Source organism: Telmatherina bonti, assembly GCF_933228915.1.
Source record: "Telmatherina bonti genome assembly, chromosome: 11".
Lineage (NCBI taxonomy): Eukaryota > Metazoa > Chordata > Actinopteri > Atheriniformes > Telmatherinidae > Telmatherina > Telmatherina bonti.
This window is the reverse complement of record NC_136629.1, coordinates 17,725,334-17,747,425: the sequence shown is the minus strand read 5'-3', so window position 1 is coordinate 17,747,425 and position 22,092 is coordinate 17,725,334. Positions and strand designations below refer to the sequence as shown.

Below are 22,092 nucleotides of genomic sequence, written 5' to 3'. Positions count from 1 at the left end.
TTACTGTCAGATACTTTAATCAGATACTTTTTGCTTTGTGCTAGTGGATACATTGACCTGTTAAAGATTAGGAGAGAACGTGGAGAGGAGAACTGAGAAAAAAGGAAGGGAAGGAAAAAAAACAACACCGCCAAATGTCCAGAAATGATTGACAGTTTGAGCACAGTTGGACCTTCCTCAGCTGCTGCTGCTGCTGCTGACGGTTAGAAACTGCGGTAAGCTGCATTGCGTTCACACCTCTGAGATTCTGTTTGAGTGTAGTTACATTAAACCCAGTTAACATGATCCATATGAGCCAGTTAGCGGTGAACATGCTAGCTGTTTGCAAAGTGATGAAGACAGATCAATAAAACAGCTGTTTTATGGTCATGTTAGTTCAACATTCACGAAATTAGTTGATGACACCAGCATTTCCACCATGAAAACCGCTGGTTAACTGGTTGCATTCAGTGTTTGAAACCACAGACCTTAGATTCAGTAAATTTATGTCTTCCTGAAAGTGATTTTATCCATCATTCAGAAAGATAAACAGTGAGTCAGCATCTTTTGGATCTCCTTTATTAGCCGATATGTTATCGGTAGTGGGATGATACTCTCATACTTTTAGTTTAAAACCTGCCTCTTTGTAGGTATTTGTGGACAATATACAGAATTTTTAAGACTGTTTATTTAAATGTTTGTTCATATGTAACACTGATGTTTACCTCCTTGTTAAAAAGTCCAGTAATTCTGGACACGGCTTCATTATTATGTAAACTTCTTTAGGTAAACTTTGATTGAATTCATGGAGATGACTTGATAAAAATATAACTCACATAAAACACAGTTGTGACAAAAAAGCTGGTGTTTACCGTTACTAAAAGCTACTAAAAGCATATAAACTTACCCTTCTGTTCCAACAAGGTCGATGTATTATGACAGCATCTACTGTTATGCTAACTTTGGAAACAAGCATTGTCTAAAATGAAAACAATTGGAAAAAGTTAGCCTTAGGCTAATTAAGGCAGCTCCTTCCACACGAGGAAGGCTGGTACCTTTTTTCAGATGCCCTCATGCTGCCTTTAAATGCCCTTTTTGCTTTCTTGGCAATAGTGAAAATGGCTCCTGTGCTCCTGCTGCTCTCTCACTGATATTCTTATCTGGTATCTCAATCACTGTGTGCTGGCGTTCAGAAAAAAACAAAACAAAAACCCACTCATTCTGCCTTGGCGCTTTTTGTCCCTTACCAGTAGCTGTAGTTTTAAGATGGGAGGCTATCATGGCACTTCTCTCACGGCTTACCTGTCATTTGTATGTACAAATTTTTGTATTTCTTTGCTTGTGAGAATGTGTCACAATACATCAATGATTAAACAACAGAAAATATTGCACAAACAAGGTCCCTTGATTGCAATCAAAATAAAATCTCTACTTAAAACAAATATGAAAATATAAGCCCAAAAATAGGAATATATAGGTATTAACTTCTAGAATACACAGAAAATAATAAAACAGCTGTAGAAGTGTAGACTAGCACCTTCACTTCTACAAAAAGAGTATAATTTATGATATTCCCTCAGTCCAGTAGTGTGTTGACCTCAGAAATCTGAATACATTTTAGTTTTAAATCACCAAAGATGTTTTGTCTTCAACACAGAAAAAAATCAAAGCACGTTCAGGGTTAAGAGATTCATGCTGGCAGTGGCAGAGTCATTTGTCTCAGTGATGGGGGCATTTCATTGGCCTGGAGGTTTGGATTTGGTCCAGGACCCTCATATACAAGTGACTGATTGGGGAGGTGAAGACTCAAACAATTAGTCACGTCTGCTCTTTGACCCCTGTTAACCCTCAGAACTGCACACTAATGACTTGGGTGTAATAATTTCTATAAGACAGAAACACGACGTGCTTTTCAGAAGACAATCAAGGCCTTTAATGATTTTATTCCTTTTGCCAAAATGAACAAGTCATTCTTTCCCGATCTACAGATGCTGCTTAGGACCCATATAAACCTTTTCTACTGGTGGTCGCTGTAGCAGAATGTGTCATATTGTAATTGTATCTGTGGAAATGAAAGTAAAAGCAGAAAAAAGACTTACTTTGTGCTCCTGATCACTACATGTCCTGTTATATTCTCATAGTAAATGCTTTTTATCACATTGTTACCTGGTATGAGTGGAAAGGCCGTACAGGAGCTTGTGGTCTCTCTAGGGGAAATGCCCACAAAGTCTCTCATTTTTAGGCAGTGAGCTAATTAAAGCCATGGAGCAGATGGTGCAAACCTGCTTTGGACATAATGAGACGGTGAGTGGCGAGACAAACTGGACATGGCAGGACAGCTGTGAAGGGTTTGTAAATTGACCGGAATTCAGACGTTTCCCCAGGAGTCAATTTGCTTGTGCCGAGAGGAAGAAGGATGACAACTCCACGAGAAGTTCGGAGCAGCTTTTCAAGAAACTTCTGGGTCAGGCGGTGTTTATTCCCCTCTGCTTGAACAACTTTTACTGGAAGCAAATGACACCATGCCAACAGAATGTTTTTGTCAGCCTCTTCTTGATCATTTGATCGTAGCAGGTGGTTTTTTGGTAAACACCAAATCCTCAACACCTGTTGCCAGAGGCCTTTCCGAGTGCCAATCTCACCAACTCTTCCCCAACTGAAAATAAAAAAAAAGAAAAAGAAAGAGTTAGGAGTGTGAAATAAACAACTGTGCAATTACCAAAGGGGGTGTTTTACCCTGAAGGAAAGTTAGACATAATAAGAAGGGTTATACAAGCAGTAATTCCTAGAGGTGCAGAAAAAGCTTTGGACAGCTCATCTCATGTTTCACACTCCTGTCATGCCTCGTCCGAGGAAGCGGTCGAGGCCAGAGGAAGCAGGCATTGCCAGGCATGAAGAGGCAAAGTTCGAAGATGTCAGAATATTCCTGGTGGAGAGGAAGATGGGAAGCAGCAGGAGAAGCTTTCTGACCCAGCTGGCCAGGTCAAAGGGCTTCATTGTGGAGGACAGTCTCAGGTTGGAGAAAAGCTCCTATTTGCTGTTCATTGACTTAAAGTTTCTAAAAGCTTTGTTTTATTTATTTTTTTCCTGATTCTTAAAAGTGTTTTTCTTTAACTTTTGTGGTTTACCAACATGACCTTTATTGTAAACCTTGTGAAAAGGATGTGCAAGATTGTAATCAAAGACCTCTTTCAGCATGACCGCACTGTCCAACAGCCAAGCTTGTGAATGCAGACTGACGACTCATATTCATGCATGGTTTAATATTCATTTGCAGGAGCATTCGCAACATGATGCTATGAATGTTTATGCACTGAAGTTTGGATTTTTGCTGTAGTTTGTGCCCCACATATGATTAACGGGTGAAAAATTTGCTTGTAGGTGACTGAAGAGATAAATTATTCCCAACTAGTGCTAGTTTGTTGCATTTCCTCACAAACGATTACCTGTTTTCAAAAAGTTAGGGGTCCGATTAGCTAATAATGGAGCCAATCTCAAGTCATGAATATGTAATTAAGAAGGATTAGGGCATCCATCGTGCCTCTGTTTCACCTTATCTGATTTCCTCCTCAAGCCATAAGTCACAGCTCCCACATAAATACGTTTACGGAAGAAATCGACTAAACCAACGGCAGCTTGTTGGCGGTGAGAAAACTACAAACACCAGAAGAAAAGTAACAGAGAAACAAAGAAACTTTCTTAATGACTTTGGCCAAAGTTCTTTGTCAAGTTGCTCTAAAGACGAGGTTTTGTGGAGCTTGTAGCTTGCAGTGATGAATCGTCTGTAGTGTGGTAATTATGGGAGCAGCATGCCCCGATCATCCCCCCTCCCCCATTTCTGTTTCTGAAAGCATCTCTAAATCAGACTCTGAGCACAGCAGAAGCCTTCTGCTTGACACCAGCCACATTTCAGAGTCAGTTTCCTTTGAGGTTGGTGATACTCCTGATGCAACCTCCTCTTTTTTTCCATTTTTTACATGGACTTTAGGCATCTTTGCTGAGCAACTGAGTGTTTTTCTCCCTCTTTTCATAACTTTTATTTCAAGAAAGTGAAATAATTTAGAAATCTATAGGTTAAAAATAGATAAGCAGGCCAAATAATGCTCGTGATTTAACTGCCGTCCTCATACGTACGGTTTATCCAACGTGCGAGTGTTTGTGCGTGAGAAGAGTTGTTTGAATTCAATTCTTGGTGGGCCTGCCAGCCATACGCCAGCTTGGCCATGGCAGCATTCCCAGAAACACAGCTTGAGCGCTCCTACGGTTACACTTGGCTTGATACAATTGTTTGAAACCAACGACAGGAAGTAGAGCATGGCTGCCTCAAACTGACATTAATTCTGCAAGCCGACAAAACTGACATCAGCTGCAGTCTGATAGCAACACCTCCTGTATCTAGTCTCACAGAAGTTTTAAGCAGACTGCCTCAAGCATATGCTCAGAAATGCTGCACACGTTCCTCTTTGCACAAAGAAACGTGTACATATGAGCACAAGCTCAGCACATGCATTTCTCTCTGGTCCAAATTCCAAGATCTGATGCATCCGACAGATGATGACATGTTTTTCTTAGTTGGCTGATGAGCCACATTAAATACTGTTTCACTTCATGACACACACTATAAGTTTATATTGTGACAAGTTTGAAATATTTTAACTTTTTTTTTTTCCCATCAGCTTGGTCCTAAATACATCAATACATCTAAGCTGTGTGTTCGTATCTATAAAGAGACAACTGGGTGGTTTTCTTAGCCGTTAGGTGCAATCATAGAATTTCTCCTATTAGCAATCAATCACTTGATCGATCTTTATTTATAAATCTCTTTTCATCCAATAAAATGTAAAACAAAGTGCTTTAAATTGTAAACATGATGCACAAAAAAAAGAAAAACGTTTACCCATCAAATCTCCTTTATCATCACACCTGCACACAAATACAACACACACACACACACATGCTAACATGAAGGTTTTGTTAAAAATTTAGCAAAAACTGACATTTTAGGGAAAAAAAAGGCTGGAAAGGATTGGATTTAAATTTTGGTTCAGGTTTGTTGTGCAGCCCGTTGATCGATTTTAAGAATTTGTTTTGATGCAACACAAACATCTGATCAGATGACAAGCTTATTGTTGGGGTTTACAATCAAGTTATAACTCCGTGCATCATTCTGGGTTACTGCTGCATTTATTTCACAGAGGAGAAGCTAAATGCTTTGCATGGAGAAAAATGCTCTGTTACCATAGAAGCAGGTTTTGTACTCCATCATTAGGAGGTTGGCTTTGTTGTGAGTGAAGGGAAGATGGAAAAAAAACCCCAAACTTTTTGACTTTTTGCTTTACTGTTTGATCTATGAGCATGTAAAGCTGAATATTTCCATTAAAAAGATTATTTAATTGGGCTGCAGAGTAGGATGCTGGTTTGCATCATTGCCTCGGCTAGTGGCTTTCTGTATGGCGTTTGTGTATTCTCTGTATGCATGTCTGGGTATTCTGCCTTCTTACAGTCTAAAAACCTGCTTCCTGGGTTAATTGGTGTTTCTAAATTCTCTGTAGGGATGAGTGTGAGCATGACCAGTTTTTTGTCTTTCTGTGTTGACCCTGTGATAGACTGGCACCCTGTTTATGGTCTATCCTGCCTCTCTCCTGGTTGTGGCTCCAACCCACCTTCAACCCTGTATTGGATTAAGCGAGCATCAATACTGAATGGATGGATAGTTTAGTTGCCTTGATATACGGTACCAGTCAACAGTTTGGTGACATTTCCCCATTGGATTTAATGTGTTGGAATTTTTGACTAGTACATATTAAAAGTAATATTGTGACAATATAATGTGACATTGACTCACCCAAAAAGTAATTTCCCTTGTAAGTCTTCCATTTTTAAGAATAAATGCTTAATTACATGTAAGGCCCTTCATCTGACTACTGGGTCACGTAAAATCCACACTGCATGTGAACATAATTCAGAACTGATCACTGGAACTGGATGCCACTGGACGATTTAAGAATAACAATAAACTCTGACTATATTCAAACTGAATAGGTGGAAATTTTGGTCTTATAACAAAGGTTTGTGTTAATTAGTCTTCCCTTTGTAGTTTAAAGCATTTTTGAGCTGAACATCCACCATTGTTTGGTATCAGTGCAGCTGCAGTGAGCTTTCTGTGGCTGCAGCCACACTGTTCTTTATTTTCTTTGACATGGACAGATAATTGTGTTATCCTGGTATTATAATTATTATTAATATTAATTCAACTTGTGGTTAAACAACAGGAAGCAGAGTAGGATGTATATTGCTCAAATACAACTTTATTGTTTATCTTTGTTGCAATACCAGATTATTTTTGTCCCTGTTGTTAATAATTTGCAGACCTGGCAACACAGAATTATTCACAATTTCTTATGGAAAAAAAAAAAAAACCTGCTGAAATGTACACTCCCAGAGCAGCTTGTTCCTGGAAGAGGAACAACCCCCTTCTCCCCCGGGACTTCTCAGATATCAGACACTCAAGTGTTATTGTCTTTAAATAGTGTGATTTAGCCTTTGTCATAAAAATGTCATTTCTTTCATTTCGTAGGGAAGTAAGTGAGAACAGGCTTTGACTGACATGACGCGTGTATTTAGTCCTCTTTTGGTTTGGGATTTGTCTTTGTTCCTGGGATCCATGTCACATTATATCATGTCCTTTGTTTTGTTAGGTTAGCCTTTGTCTTGTCATATTCACACCTTTTGTTGTATGTCGACTTGTATACTGTTTACGTTTCATTATATTTGAATTTAATGTTTATTACTACATTTTTCATGCTGTGAAAATTTTACGGTGTCATAAGGGGGTTTTGGACGAGATAAGTACCCAACTTCTTCCAAAACCCTTTTTCGAACTTAAGAAGCTTCTTTTGTTTGTTGTAACCAATACTTGTTCTTTTTAAAAGTCCTTTTTTAAGTCAAAATAAAATTATGATTACGATTATGAACTTAGATTTTGTCTTACTGTCTGATCGTTCACTTCCTTTTTTACGCTGTACAAGCAACAGTTTTGGTTTCTGCCTTTGTACAAACCTGCTTTCATTTTCCAATCGCCCATCCGTTGTGCATTAGTTCCACCTTTATCATGTTTAGATTCCTTTGCTGGATTATTAGGCAGGGCAAGACAAGTTTATTTGTGTAGCACATGTCATGTACAAGACCATACTATTTAGTGAAGCGGGAAGCAAACTCATTTAACAAAGAAAGTAAAGAAATTAAACAGAAGTATAAAAAATGCATGAAATAACAGTTGTTTTCATAAAAATGAGCAAAGAAAACATTTTCAAAGTTGATTTAAAACAGGGAGTTTCCATTTTTTTTAGGGTTTTTTTTTCTTCCCATGGCATACATTAAGTCTATTCTCCAGTCATTTGGTCCTCATCTCAAAACACCGACTGAATCCATGGTGATGGTGATGTTCAGATGAAGTCTTATAAAGCATTGAAGCTTTCCAGCAAATGAGTTTTTAGAAAATAGCTCATTTCTTGAAATTAAACTGAATTCATTCATTCATTTTTGTTTTTGTTTTTACCACTTAGTAAAATTCAGGGTAGTGGAGATGCTGAAGCTTTTCTCAACAATTAGCAGGAGAAAGACAGGAAGAACCATGGGCAGGTCGCCAGTCCATCACCGATTAAACTGAATAAAAATTGAAAAAAAAAAACAAAACACACACACACACACACACACACACACACACACACACACACAGAGTCTAAATCAGGGCTTGAACCTGCAAAGTCTCCAGTGAAAATGCTGACACTATTATCATCTGAGCTACAATGTCTGTATGATTGTAGACATATTTATATGTAGTACATGTGCAATAAACTCTACTCTCTCTACTCTACAGTCATTTAGCGGACGCTTTTATCCAAAGCAACTTACATATGAGTGAGAAACTGTGATTGCTTTAAAGAAGCATATCAGCAATCTAATTGTTTGGGGTCAAATCTCATACATTGTATAATATGGAGTCCATGGAACACATTTACTGAGTCCTTGTGAGATCTGACAACGCAGATTATTTTTGGCAAATGGTGAATATTATTACAGAACACATGTCAGTTTTTACACACCTCATTGGTGAAACAGGTCCGCTGCTCCTGCACAGAAAACTGCAGGTCCATGTCAATTTCATACCATTAGCTCAGCCTGAAATGCATCATCCTGGAAAACATCTTTGCTAAACTAAACATATTTACAATGAAGATAATATATGAATACACATTTCTTATCCTTTAGAAGCAATGTCTCCTAAATTTACAACTGACTGTGCTGGAAAAGGTAGCTATCGCTAACACATTTTATCACATGTTTCTAGCTTGCTAGAATGAGCATTGTCTTGATTAAAACAGGAAAACTGTTAACATTGTACAATATATTGCTATGATAATAAAGCTAAAGAGATTGCTTGCTTTCATGTTCACATCTTTACTTGATGAGCCTTTAAAAAAGACATTTATTTGACTGCTTTGATTAAACAACTGCTACTGAGCAGAGCATTTAACAAAAAGGCCTATTGCCCACTTCATTATGTTATTTATCTTTGATGTAGGGAGTGAATTTAATGTAAGCCAATTTACATATCCACTTCTTTACAAGAATAAATATTTAACCACTAGCAGTGAGCGTTTAGATCTGTGTGAAGATGAAGGAGCAGCTGTAAAAGGAAAATGAGGTCCTGTCATGGTGTGAAATCTGTTCTGGATGTAGGCAGGCTTTGATCAGTCTGTTGGTTTTCACTTTTGGAAGAAGAAACCGAGTAGCTGCTGATGGGAAGAGGGCCGAGAGACAAATGGAGAGTTCTTCATATCCCAGTCAACTGTCTTTAGCTCGTCCTTGAGTCTTGGAGTTTCACTAATTCCGGGAATTAAACTGGTGTTGGACTTGCTGTCTCCCTCATTTGCATGTCAATCTGCTGCTTTACATTCTGAGCAGCTATGAGTTATGCTAAAAAATCCAAAATGGGAGGACATATTAACTTTGGGTAAATATAGTAGATGTGTAGCCCTATGTTTTATGACCTTCACACACATTTGAGTCTATCAAGCCCTGAAGGTTATACATAGAAATCCACCCTCAAGCCCGATCATCAGTAAGTGACTATCCATGTCAAGCAAATTTAAGCATTGTAAGGCAGTGACGTGGCCTTTAGACAGCACAAATAGACATGTTTGTTTCTCTGTAAAGGTCTTTGGTCATATTTTTGTGATCTAAAGTCATTTACAAAAAGAGAACAAAAAAAAAAAAAAAAAACACACACACAGTTGACCTACTGATGACAAGACCGGCATGTTGAGCAGATAGAGGATTAGTTTCGCCAGTGATTTGGCCAATTAGTGCCGTGCCTTAGCTCTGCTGGGACCTCCCATAAGGAGCCTCTCCTCCAACTTACCCAAGCCAAAAGAGAGGAAAAGGAGGAGCATGCTGGGGGTAATTATGCACGGCTGAATGCGCTGATTGGGTATGGTACTTTCATGCCATGCAGGGAGTAGAGGGAAGAAGCTGAAATAAAAAGTCTGCTGAGAAAAGTCTCAGTGGAGATGTATGAGGCACTGGCTGAATGACTTCAGCTATTAAAACGTTGGGGGAGGGGGAGGCTTTGAGTGTGCGGTGATTGTTGTTTACCCAGTGCTGATCTCTAAACAGTACAAGTAAGACTGATGCTGTGATCTGAGTTGCATTTCAAAAGCGTCAAAGTGCACGCCTAGATTCTGCGGAAACCAACGCTGCATTGTTCTTGTTGTTAAATGGAGCGATAAAGAATCATTCTGACAGTTCAAGGATCAGCAATCTAAACAAAATGTAAACACCTCATTATTACTTAATTACAGTGCTAGTTGCTGGTCACAGCTGTTAAAGTCCCCCTCTGCTAAAAGTCAAGCTAGACTTCTTAACATACCAACCAGGGGTGTAAATCACAAGTTTAATCACAATATATCTTTTCACTGGAAGACAATTTAATCTCTGTTATCACATATATACCATGGTTTGACTTGATTTGATTCAGGAGCGAGGGATCAATATGAGATTAAGATACAACATGCTGATTAACACACTTCCATTACTTGTTTGCTCATATTGGTTCATTGATTTGATACATCCTCACACCCCTCATCATATGATGAGTGATACATGTGCCATCAATGCCATGAACAGCTATGATGTTGAATGAACCGATCGCCAGCTCTGATAAAGGGAGAAATAAGACAAACAGTATGTTGCATGAAGAAGTTTGAAGGATGTGGTCCAGATATCTCTGACAAGCTGAGCTGATGTGTGCTGTGAGTCAGCAGTTTACAATCCAAAATAATTCCACAAAATGATTGTTTGATTAGTTGGTGTTGTAATTTTCCGCTTATGATGGCTTTGCTTGTTAAGCTCTTCCATTTTCAGTTATGTTGTGAAGATGAAATCATCTAGATAAGCTTATTTTTCAGAGATATCATCACTTCCGTGCATCTGGCTGAGCTGATACTACAGTTCTCTGAGCTGGATCTCTAAGAAAATAATTTCTATTGCTGAGAGACACCTGATTATAACATTTCTGGCCTGAATCACTCATGGAGTTTTGACAAATGGACTGATTCCCTAATTTGCAGCATTTGGGGTTTAGGAGATGAACTACTGGCGTTGGACTTTAAGTTCACATTGTACATAGATTTTCTACATATTTAAAGGCCTCATAATGCATTTTGTAAATCCATTTAGATGAGACCAAACTTCCTGTGATGGACTGGTGAACTGTCCATGGCGTACCCTACCTATCGCCTGATGATTGGTGGGATAGGCTCCAGCTCCCCGGGACTCTTAATTAGACTAAGCGGCTAGAAAATGAATGAATATAAGATGAATGAATAATATTAAATTTCATATGTTAGTATTTATTACACTGGTTTGGCATGAAAGTGCAGTGCTGTCCCCCAAATAAAAATAGACCTTTTTACATGATAACATGATTCATTTATTGTAAAAATGTAGATCATAAACTGTCTTATTTTCATCCTTCTTGCCTCTAAAGTTGATGTTGCTGCTGTGTGAATGTTCAGTCAGAGAGGCTTGGATTTGCTTCCACGTTTCCATCAGTCTGCCCCAGGGCATCTGTCAAGCAGCTTCTGTATGAACGAGTATGAATGTGGTGTGCACGGTGGCGTAGTGGTTTTGCGCTGCAGCCTCACCGCAAGAAGGTCACTGGTTGGGATTTAACAGTGCCTTTTCTGTGTGGAGTTTGCATGATCTCCCTGTGTATGTGCTGGTTCTCTTCTTGTACTCCAGTTTCCTCCTACCCACAAGACATGCATGTTAGATAATCGCTATATGATCACTGATCACATGCAAGCTGCTTCAGAAAAAAGTGTCTTCCAAATGACTGTAAAACAGAGTGAATGATGGATTCATTGTGGGACTTTGGGTGCCTTAAAAAGGGCTTGAATATTATTATTATTTGTGTCTTTGAATGAGGAAGCTGCATGCAGAAGATCATATAAGTGTCTAATATACATGCTGGGATGACACGGAGAGATTCTCACCTTGGATGATTCATATCATGTTGACATTGCTCTCTTACACCAGACAGATGTGTTCATGTTTTTTCTCCTTGCGATGCATTTATATAAACTTTTCTATTCAGGAAGGACATAGGCCAAGAGCCAGACATGCACTGTCTCACTGCATGCAGGCATGTTACATACCGAGGAGCTCATAGCTCTCCCACATTCTTGCATGTACAGCAATAAATCAGAGTACAATTAAACCTTGACAAAAAGAGCTGAAAAGTTTCTGCTCGACAAGAGTCAAAGCTAATATGGCCTTCCTTTTGAGAAAGTGATGTTGCACGTCTCGGTCCAGTTAGGGGGAAGATTTTAATATACATTAGAAAACGGCTAGAGGACTTTGTTGCCGGGTTACTCTCAAATATAGACGAAGTACAGCCAGAGTGTGACTTGTGTGGAGCTGATATGATAGATAACGCACACTTTCATGACAAGATATCAAAGTTATCTATATAAGGACTTTGTTCTATTTTTGGGACTGAGGGTGACTTAACTAAATAAATCCTTATAAAACGTAACAGAAACATGGAACAAGGTCTGAAACTCACTAAAATGTAAGAATAAAATAAATAAATAAAAAGAAAGTATATAGTCTAAGAAAAAAGATTAAAGTCAAAGTATGATACGATTGATTTCAAGCTTAAAAATGGTGATAGATGTTTTAGCCTGATCAAGGATCTTGTGAAACATCTTACGTATACATCGTAATAAACGCTACGTGGGAAAAGGGAAGATGACATCCTATTTTACTTCTTGCTTATTCGTTTTATTCAAAGTTTAAACTGAAGACATGTTAAATTTCTAAATCTGTTGTCATTTATTGAATGTTTTTTTTTTAATTGGTTAATGATGCAAATTGAATTTATCCTGATTAATTGTGGCAATAAAAGAATCATGGTTACAAATTTTAATTGCTTGCATCCTTGAATGTTTGGCCAACAATAACATTTCTATTCAGAATATTTGCTTTATTGAACTTTAATTTGGATGAAATAAATATACAGCTGATAATGTAAGTTACACCTCTTACTAGGGCTGTGACGATATGCATTTGTCCTGATTCGATTCGATTCTGATTTTTTGGGTGCCGATTTGATTTAAATTGCGATTCTCAAAATTCTTCAATGTTGATGATTTTTGTAGATTAAAAACAACACATTTTTTTTATAAAACTTCTTTTTGCTAGTAATTTTTCTTGATTTTAGTTAGGAAAAAAACAACACAGTAGCCAGATCATCATTCTGCTGCTATAATGCCCAAAAAGATAAGTAAAAAGATCAATAAAAACAATGAAAATGACAAATTTTTTTATAGTGGATTAATTTTATTTATTTGAAAGGAAAATCAATATTTTAACAAAAAAAAAAAAAAAATCGATTTTAAAATTGTGAAGAAAAAAAAATCCAGATTTCCAATTTTTCGATTCGACTTTCCCACCCCTACCTCTAACACTCGGCTGAGCTTTGGGTTGAATAAAACCAAAATGTGATGCCAGAGTGAACTATTTTGTCCCCTCTTCTTCCACAGCGAAGCAGTCACTCACGTTGTGTCGGAGGATTGCCAAGCTTCAACCCTCTGGATGTGGCTCAGGAGTCGTGCTCTGAGGAATCTGTCCATGATGCACGTGCTGGACATTAGTTGGTTCACTGACAGCATGAGAGAAGCCAGACCAGTGACTGTGGAGACCAGACACCTCATCCAGGTTTGTTTGTCACAAACAAAAGCAGATGAAACAGGAATGGATGTGTGTTAGCACTAGATGGCACTACAAACCAAATGGGAAGAATTTCACAGGGGAACAGAATTAGCCAATAGTTTGTGTTAAAATAAATGAGTATTTTAAAGGTAAACATTCTACTTTTGTATGCCCCCCCCCCCCCCCCCCCCCATCTATGTTAATATAGAATATAAACCCGGTGACTGGAGGGTCCCAAACAGAGGACATGTCTAACAGACTTCGTGTCTTTGTTCTCACATTTCACCTCACAAAAATAAAATGACAACAAAAAAATTTCCTTCACATTGCGTGGGAGTGTCAAATGAACCCATCAGCTGGATGTCAGGGCTCAACACAGACACAGATACACACTCTCACAGATGCACACACATTCTCCCCCGTGAGGGACACGACCAGAGCTTGGCAGCATATGGACCTGGAATAAAGAAATATCCTGTCTCCTTTGCCATCCACAGTGGAGAGGTGCTCAAGTTTTCCCAGTTTGCCAGACTCTGTTTCCTTCAAACAGCCTGCACATATGGTTAGAATTAAATTATTCGAGACCCTCCATGTGAATCAATCCCTCCTTGCTACCTATAGCATTGTTTTCAGAAGGCCGCGTTAAGTGTGGAACATTTAACGGCATGCTTGTATAGTTGCATGCATGATTAGCAGATGAGGCTAATAATGTCATGCTGACATTTATTGACCCATCTCCCCGGGTAACCACATGCCCACTTCTCTGCTCGTTGTCTGATTCAGCCTCTCTGAATCAATCAAACATGGAAATGTGGAGCGGCATTTATGTGGTGGTGACTCTAGATTTGTTTTTATTTATGAGTGATTAAATCCATTTAAGGAGCTATCGTGCAGACACAAGCTACTTTCTTCACACATATGCCTTTCATGTTAGCGTGGAGATGTTTTACTATCATTAATATTCTGCAGAAATTCAGGAGGAATTTCATGTAATAAGCCCGCTGTTATGCATTTTCTTCCCTTACATCTCACCTTGTTCAACTTGTGTAAGGGATAATGTGCAAAGGTGCATGAACACTCAATGTGAAAGGAATGAAAGCTGAATTTCTTGTGTGTGTTTTAAAAACCAGGTAGGCTGGATTTCAGGTGGATATGAGTAGCTGCAGGAAGAAGCAGCTTGCCTTAGGAGGTGGAAATCTCCCCAACCTTTACCCTGCTCAGTGGTCTGAGAGGATTTCCACTCCTCCATCTACATGACAGGCATCAACACAGAGGGAAATACAAGCTGGGAGGATCTAGAAACCATACCCCTTTTTTTTTTTTTTTTTTTTTTTTACTGCACCCTTTCATTTCAGCATATGGCATGTGAGCCGTGAAGCCCCAGTAAGCAGACTGCTCTCATTAGCTTAGTTACGTCTAAGTCATACAGCAAAGGTGGAGAGCACACTGGAGAGAAGGCCAGGAGAGGATGCTCTACCTCAGAGAGCGGTCTGTGCACTTTCCCTTCCACACAGTTATATTGTAAGCCTGTATAATAAATGAGCCCAGATGGGGAAAACCAACCTCTGCATGCTGATGCACAGAAGTTTGTCTCCATAGACCTACTGTGTCATATTAGATTAAACAAACTGCGGAGGTAGAAAAGTGACTGAGAACCCCCCCCCCCCCCCCAATTGTATTTGAAATAAATGCAGATTGGGAGTTTTTTACTTTTGGCATAAAAAAATAGTACCTTCAAATACATTTCTGGGATCAGAAAAAGCTCCTGGCAGAAAATAAATGAACATTTTTTGAATCCCTTTCTCATTGATTCGGCCCAGCAGTGTGAGATGTGCTCTTTTTATCATACATGTGAAACAGCCGTGTTCCTACAGCAGCATCTGTGACAATCATATCTTTCTCCTCTTCCTCTCTTCTCTGTGTCCCGCTACAGTCAAATCTATGGGTAATTTTGTGCAAATACTGTTCTATATTTTGTGACGCCTAATTGTCTCTAAGAATATTAATATTACACTGGTAATCCTTTTGACACATATATTACAAATGGGGAACCGTTTCTTCATAGAACGAAAAGGCAATTTACAGGAGGCAAATTGGATGATGGCAAGCAGATTTGTAATGCCACGGGTTAGGTGGTGTAATGGATTTGGATGCCACCAGACTGTGAGATGAGTGTCATTAGCCTGTTGCCCTGGAGACACACAGTCATAAAAATAACTTCTCCAAGGCACTTTTTTAAAAATTTATTTATGTAATTTAATTTGAACTCTTGGCTCTGCGCTCATCAGAAAATGGCCTTACGGACATTTTCTCGTTTACCCTGTCGCCCTTTTGGTTTCAGGAAAAAAATAGGACTACATATGTATGCGTTTATGTGTGTAAGATCATAACCTGTCAATTATAGGGTTTTAAAGGAAACACTAATCTGCTTCTCACCAGGTGTTTCAGGTTGCTTAACTCATCCTCGCATGAACGTGTGACTTAATGCTGTGTTCATTTAAATTAAAGCAAAAAAAAGCCAAAAAACCATTACAGAAGTGGTGTCTGGAAAAACTGCGTGAACATGAAGTGAGAGCTGTTGCCGTGGAAAGGTGCAGCTAATTAAATACACTTAAACTGATCATTTTTAGTGTGAGGATATGAAAGCAGAAGATTTGGCAGTTTGCTAGTTTGGAGCATTCAGGTGTGTGTTGATACAATGCCAAGGAGGAAAGACATCAGCCATGATCTTAGAGGAAAAAAAACTGTTGCTACCCATCAAACCTGAGAAGGATTATAAGGGCCATTTCTAATAAATCTGGACCATCTGGACAGAGTTTCAAAGATCATTCACTACTGGAATTTTTACATTTGTTAATTCACCTCAAAGTCAAACCCCAATACTCAGAAAAACTAGGGACCCCGCTAGAGGGGAATAACTACTTCACAGATTCTACAGACCTCAGTCAGCATGTTAAATGTTAAAGTTGACGACAGTGCACTTATAAAGAGGCTGGTCTTTTACAGTTGTCAGGAGGAAGCCTGTGCCATTGAGAACATGACTGCACAGCTTAGGTTTGCAAAGTCACTTCTGAACAAACACAAGACTTCTGGGACAATGAGCTTTATTACCCAACCATTACAACAATTTTTATAATTAAAAAAACAAACAAAAACAACAAACAACAACAACAACAACAACAAAAACGTCCACCCACCCAAATTTACAGACAAAACCAATTCAAGATAATTGATTGTGATTTGATCAGTGTTCATTCTAGCCAATTCATAAAAATAAAAGCATGTCTACTAAAATTATTAGGATGTATGAAATCTTGACAGTGTGACACTAGATCACTTAAAGGGGTGCTATTATGGTATTTGGAGTTTTCTGAGCTTTCTACAGTGTTACAGTGTTGAATCCTCATCAGACATGCGAACGGCACTGTTTTTTATCACCTAAACACATGTTTGAGTTTGAGTTTGAGTTCCAGCACTCTCTCCGTTCGGTTTCCATGGTGACGAAAAACGCGTCGTTTTAGAGAGTTTTTTCTACTTGGAAATCCTTGTGACGTCCCGGGGGATAAGGGTCAGTGATTGGTTACCTTCTACTGGTTAACAAGGGCATGTACAAATACATCAGGCGGGTGTAAAACGTCGCATAAAGTAATTTCGAACGATGGCTGGTGAGTTTACCAAAAAGAGACATCCTGCTGCATTCGTTGCTGTGGGTTGCTGTTTTCCGCTTCGTTTTCAGGGTCTGATTCAGGTTCCAACATGTAGGGCTTTATGCTATGTATTGACAGTGTATTATTATTTTTTTATTGAGTTTATATTAGCCTAATCCTTCTGTTTATGAGATGTTACAATGACGGCGAAAGCAGTTGCGGTGTGTGGGGCTTAATGCGGAAGAGTCTTAATTCACTCGTTTTGCCCACAGGCTGATCTGACAGCCTACAGAGAGGGTCGGTCTGAAGTAAATAAAGCGATTTGTGACAATAACTTGATCAATCCCAGCCCTTCTGGTCTCAAAAATAAAAATAAATTAGCCTGAAATGCACATAATAGTTCCACTTTAAAAAATAATGACAAGCAGGTTTTGTGCACATATTATTACGATTCATTTTCCAGTCAGAGGTGAGTCTCCCGTTGCATGGCTTGTCAGTGTCAGGACCTTTTATGGGCATTTTGGGCATTAAGCTATTCAAAGCAGGACCAGCTGGCACATCCTCATACCTAATGAAGAAATTGTTTTTTATCAATCTGACATAAAAATAGAAAAATACAAAGTTTGTTTGGTCTGCAAAGATTTCTTTTGCTTGTTTTGTAAAAACGCTTCTTCAGTAAAAATAAAGAACAAATTTAGGAAGATTCATAAAATGATTTTAGTGAAAAGGGCTTAGTGTCCTTCACACAGACGAGACCAAAGCCAACAACGAACAGCACATCTGGCTAAAACCCAAACACTTTATACCAGCTTAAACTCCACATATCAACTGTGAAGCATGGCAGTGGAGGGGTCATGATTTGCTTCTTAACACCTTGTTTTGTGTCAACCATGAACTTCTCTGTTCATCCAAGTATGCTAAAATCAAACAATTGCTAAATCTTGTATCTAATCTTGAAATTGAGTCATGCAACAGGACAATGATCCCAAACACAGCAGCAGATCTACAACAAAATGACTAAAATGGAAAGGAATCAAAGTATAGTATAGTCAAATTCCAGACCTCCAGGCCTAGTTGAAACAATCAGGAGGGACCTTCCAGCATTGCTTCAGGTCATTGAAGCAAAATCACCCGAATACACCAGCAAACTGCTGCTAAAGGTGCTTCTATAAACTACTGAACTATGAGATGTGTTTAGTTCTCCACATAGTGCTTCTGCATTCTGGCTTAGATTTAGTTAATAGCAATGTGTTTCTGTTCCTCTAAGATTGTCTTTATTCAATTCTAAGACCTGGTAAGGACATCACCATTCTTTTTGTGTCTTGAAATGTAAATTCAAACTATTAAAAAAAGCCAAATTTTCTTTTTATAACAGCATCATTTTATAAGACTCTGGTTATTTTTTAACACAGGAAACTTCGCCAGAAGTTACTACACCTACTCCTGTGGCCACTGTTTCTCAGTACGCCTGCCAGAGACAGACAACCACAGAAAACCACAACAAGATTTTCACGGTAAGAGAGTGTTGCTCTAACATCACTCCACACAGCCATATTCAGCCACCAGATGCTGGCCCTCTTGCTTTGCAGTGTAAAAAGCTCCCTAATCTGTTCTGCTCTAATTGGATAGCTGGCTTCCTTCACTCACCAGCACCCCGACATGACTTTTCCCAAAATGCATTAACCTGCAAATGAGTAGCATCTGCAGCTGCAGCACGTTTGGAGGCGTAACAGCTGACATGTCTGCGATCCCTGGCATGGACATGCCCTGAGGCAGCGCCGTGCTACGCCAAGACGGGCAATGGACGTGACACCCCTCGCAAGCAATGATGGATCTGTCTTTCAGCCATCTGGTGGGCAGAGTGGGAGGGAGAGAGGGGAGGGCAGAGTCAGTAGTCCCCCCACAATCCTTCACTCATTCCCCCCCGCAAAACAGCAAAACGGTTAACTGACTTGGGTGTTGATGAGCATTGAAGAAAGTTGTACAGTTAATGCCAGTTTACAATAACTGCATGTGTAGAGGGAGAAACAGATGGAAAATAGAGTGACCAAATGTCTACATGTAGTTGGTCTATTTCTCACCGTGATAAGAGAGCACGGCACAGTCTGTCAGTCAAGCTGCCACTTTTTCTAATAATTTTTCAATTAAAAAAAGTCCATTTCTTTCTTGTCATAGTACACACAAACTGTCAATTTTAGATACACCTTGCTAGTAGTGGGTTGGATCAATTCAGTTAAGTTTAAGACAGCTTTATTTGAACAGTGCTAATTAACTAATAAGCCACGTAAAGGTGCTTGACAGACATGGTCATTCTTGTCAGTTCTGTGATCCATTTAAAACGATCAGTAATATTACAGTTCTTAACAACTCTGTTCATACATTTTTCAAAAAATAATGTCTAAGGATGAATATAGCCTGTCTAAGGAAACCCACTGATTTAACTGAATCCAGTCTTTCCATGCTTGTGGGCCACCTTTTCCCTTCAAAACTGCCTTAACCCCTTAACTCCTCCTGACCCAAGCTGAACGAAAATGCTGTTCTGATGTCTTTATGAGACCCTTTACCAAAATGTGAAAAAAATTAAAAAATAATCTGCATATTGTCTAGATGCAGTTTAACAAGATATGTCAGAATTGTTGCAATGCAAATGCGCACCACTAGGCGGCAGAAGACTTGTTGTAGGCGTTGTATGCAACAAGGTTTTAAACGAAGTTTTTACCCAAAGGTAAATAAAAAGGTCTAAGAAACAACATGTTTTAAATATTATAGTGCGGGCTTTAATTTGTTAATATGTTGTGGTAAAGATTCAACAAGATGTTATAAACATTCCTTAAAGATTTTGGTCCTGTGGCATCTCACATTTGCTCCAGATTTGCTGGCTGCACATCCATATCGCTGACAAATGAGAGGCCCAGAGTCTGTCAAGAAAAATATCATCCACACCATTACACCACCACTAGTCTGAACGCTGGTGTTCAGGTGATGTTTACACCAAGTTCCAACCCTGCCACCGGCATGTTGCAGCTAAAATAAGGGCTCATCAGAACAGGCAACAATTTTCCAATTTTCTGTTGTTCAATTTAGGTGATTTTTATAAATTGTAGCCTCAGTTTCCTGTTTGTTGCTGACAGGAGTGGCACCTGGTGTGGTCCTCTGACGCTGTAGCCCATCTGCTCTAAGTCTAAATCTGTTGTTCAGAAGGATATATGCTGCATAATTTGATTGGAACCCATGGTTAAGTTCCTGTTTCGTCTCAGTCATCTCCAACCAGTCTGGCCCTTCTCCACTGACCTCTAACATCAGCAAGGTATTTTCATCCAGACAACTGCTGCTCTCCGAATATTTCCACTTTTCCATACAAACTCAAGAGTTGGTTCTGCATGAACATCCCAGCAGATTGACAGCTTCTATAAAAACTCAGACCAGCTGATCCAACACCAATAAGCAGTTCAAAGCCACTTAAATTCCCTTTCCTCCTCTTTCTGTTGCATTTTCACATAGCTAAATAACCAAATAACTCTGAAATAAACAATAAATATGTACTTTTAAGCTTAACAATTGTTCATTGTTCATTTAGGACCCCCATTAGCTACAACATGGCTGCAACAATTCTGTTGTGACAAAGGAATATTTTGTACACTATTTAAAAGAGGAAATGCAGAAAACATACCAAAGCACATTCATTTCCAGTTTTCTGTTCATGACCTGCAATGAAAGCTACATCTCAGTCTTATGTAAGTCCCAAACCATAAATTTGGAGGTCTGAGATGAGTAATTTTCCTGCGAAGTGACTGGCAGTCCTCTTCGTGTGGGAGTGTGGAGACCTGCTGATGAGTTTTTGCTAGACCTATTAAGCACAGCTTACGAGGGCCTGTGAGGCATCTGCTTGGTAATGAGTCTTTACTTCCCGGTGACACTAAATGTTCATGATAGAGGCACATGGATACACATATTTTCCTTGTGTTTGCTCGCATGCATACACTGAAAGTCTCAGAGGCGAGCACACGTGTTGGTCTACATGATAAAACTGGTGCAGATGTGCAGACCGTAACGCCTGACACCTGGGGAAGGCTGCAGTTCAGTTTCTTCTCCCTTGTTTCTTTCCACAGCATTAACTGCTTAATTAGTAACCCTGCTCAGTTTCTCTATCCACATGATTAACTCATTATCTCTACATAAAGCCACGTCAGAGGGGACTTTCTGATTTGAAGGTTGTTCCAGCTGCGGACCTGAGAATAATATCACAGGTAAAACACTTTGTCGTGGCAGAAAAAACTGAAATTACCTGAACTATCCAAGTCAGACAGAACTACAAAAAAAAAAGAGCTGCATCGCCTTTTGTCTTTAAACCAAGTCGGCGTGTGGGAAAAAGAGCCGGCTAAGCATCAGACGTAGCAGATGATAGTTTCGTGCGGCAGTGCTAATGAGAAGCAAGCAATTGATCCATACTGGTAAAGAAATCCGTCATCTGGCCTGCTGTTTGCTTGATTGCAAGAGATAGAAATGATGTTATCCATGTGTATACATGTGTAATGAAAAGGCTTTGGGGGAAATGGGAGTAAATCTTCCTCATGTTTATATTTGTCACACATTTTTCAGACGCTTTTTGTGTCGGTTCGCCGCATGATGTGTGCATTTCTTCTTCATGTTGTGGCAAATTTAAGATGTGGAAAATTATCTCTGCCATTTAGTTGATCTTATTGCAGGATTATGGATGGGTGTATTGATAATCTGAGTCAATACCTCGTTAGCCAGCAGCCAGTCAAAATACTGGATCCTATACTTTTCTGAATATGGAGATACCACTCTGCTGATCCAAAACATGACATTTGTTTTCCGTCTGGTAGCCAATCGGATGTTAGAGATGATGAAGTTTTGTTCTCATGTTTTACTGGTTAAATGCAGCTTATTGCACCCCATGTTTCATTATATTCATCTCTGTGCTATTAAATATGTTTTTATTTTCAATAAATAATTCCATATTTGTGGAATAAACATAAATCCTTAAGAATTGTTTTTTTTTTTTTAAGTATCACAAATCATGCTGCTTCGTGAATATAAATCTTTTAAAAGTTATTAAATTATTTAATTAGTTTTATTTATATTTCATCCTGCTTTTGGAATACAGATTTTAAAACATACTGAACAACTAGGATTTTTTATTAAGGTTAAAAAAATAAATCAATAC

The 22,092-nt window shown here is 38.9% G+C and overlaps 1 protein-coding gene across 1 annotated transcript in view; it reads left to right on the top strand.

Annotated features, from left to right (window-relative positions):
- Positions 1-2,800: 2,800 nt before the first annotated feature.
- Positions 2,801-22,092, top strand: part of dntt (deoxynucleotidyltransferase, terminal) — a gene marked incomplete at both ends in the record, with an annotated part of 136,870 nt that continues 117,578 nt past the window's right edge. The window contains 3 exons of the mRNA XM_079249223.1: positions 2,801-2,994; positions 13,089-13,263; positions 18,317-18,418. Coding sequence (XP_079105349.1) covers positions 2,801-2,994; positions 13,089-13,263; positions 18,317-18,418 — 471 coding nt within the window. The remainder of the gene's footprint in view (positions 2,995-13,088; positions 13,264-18,316; positions 18,419-22,092) is intronic.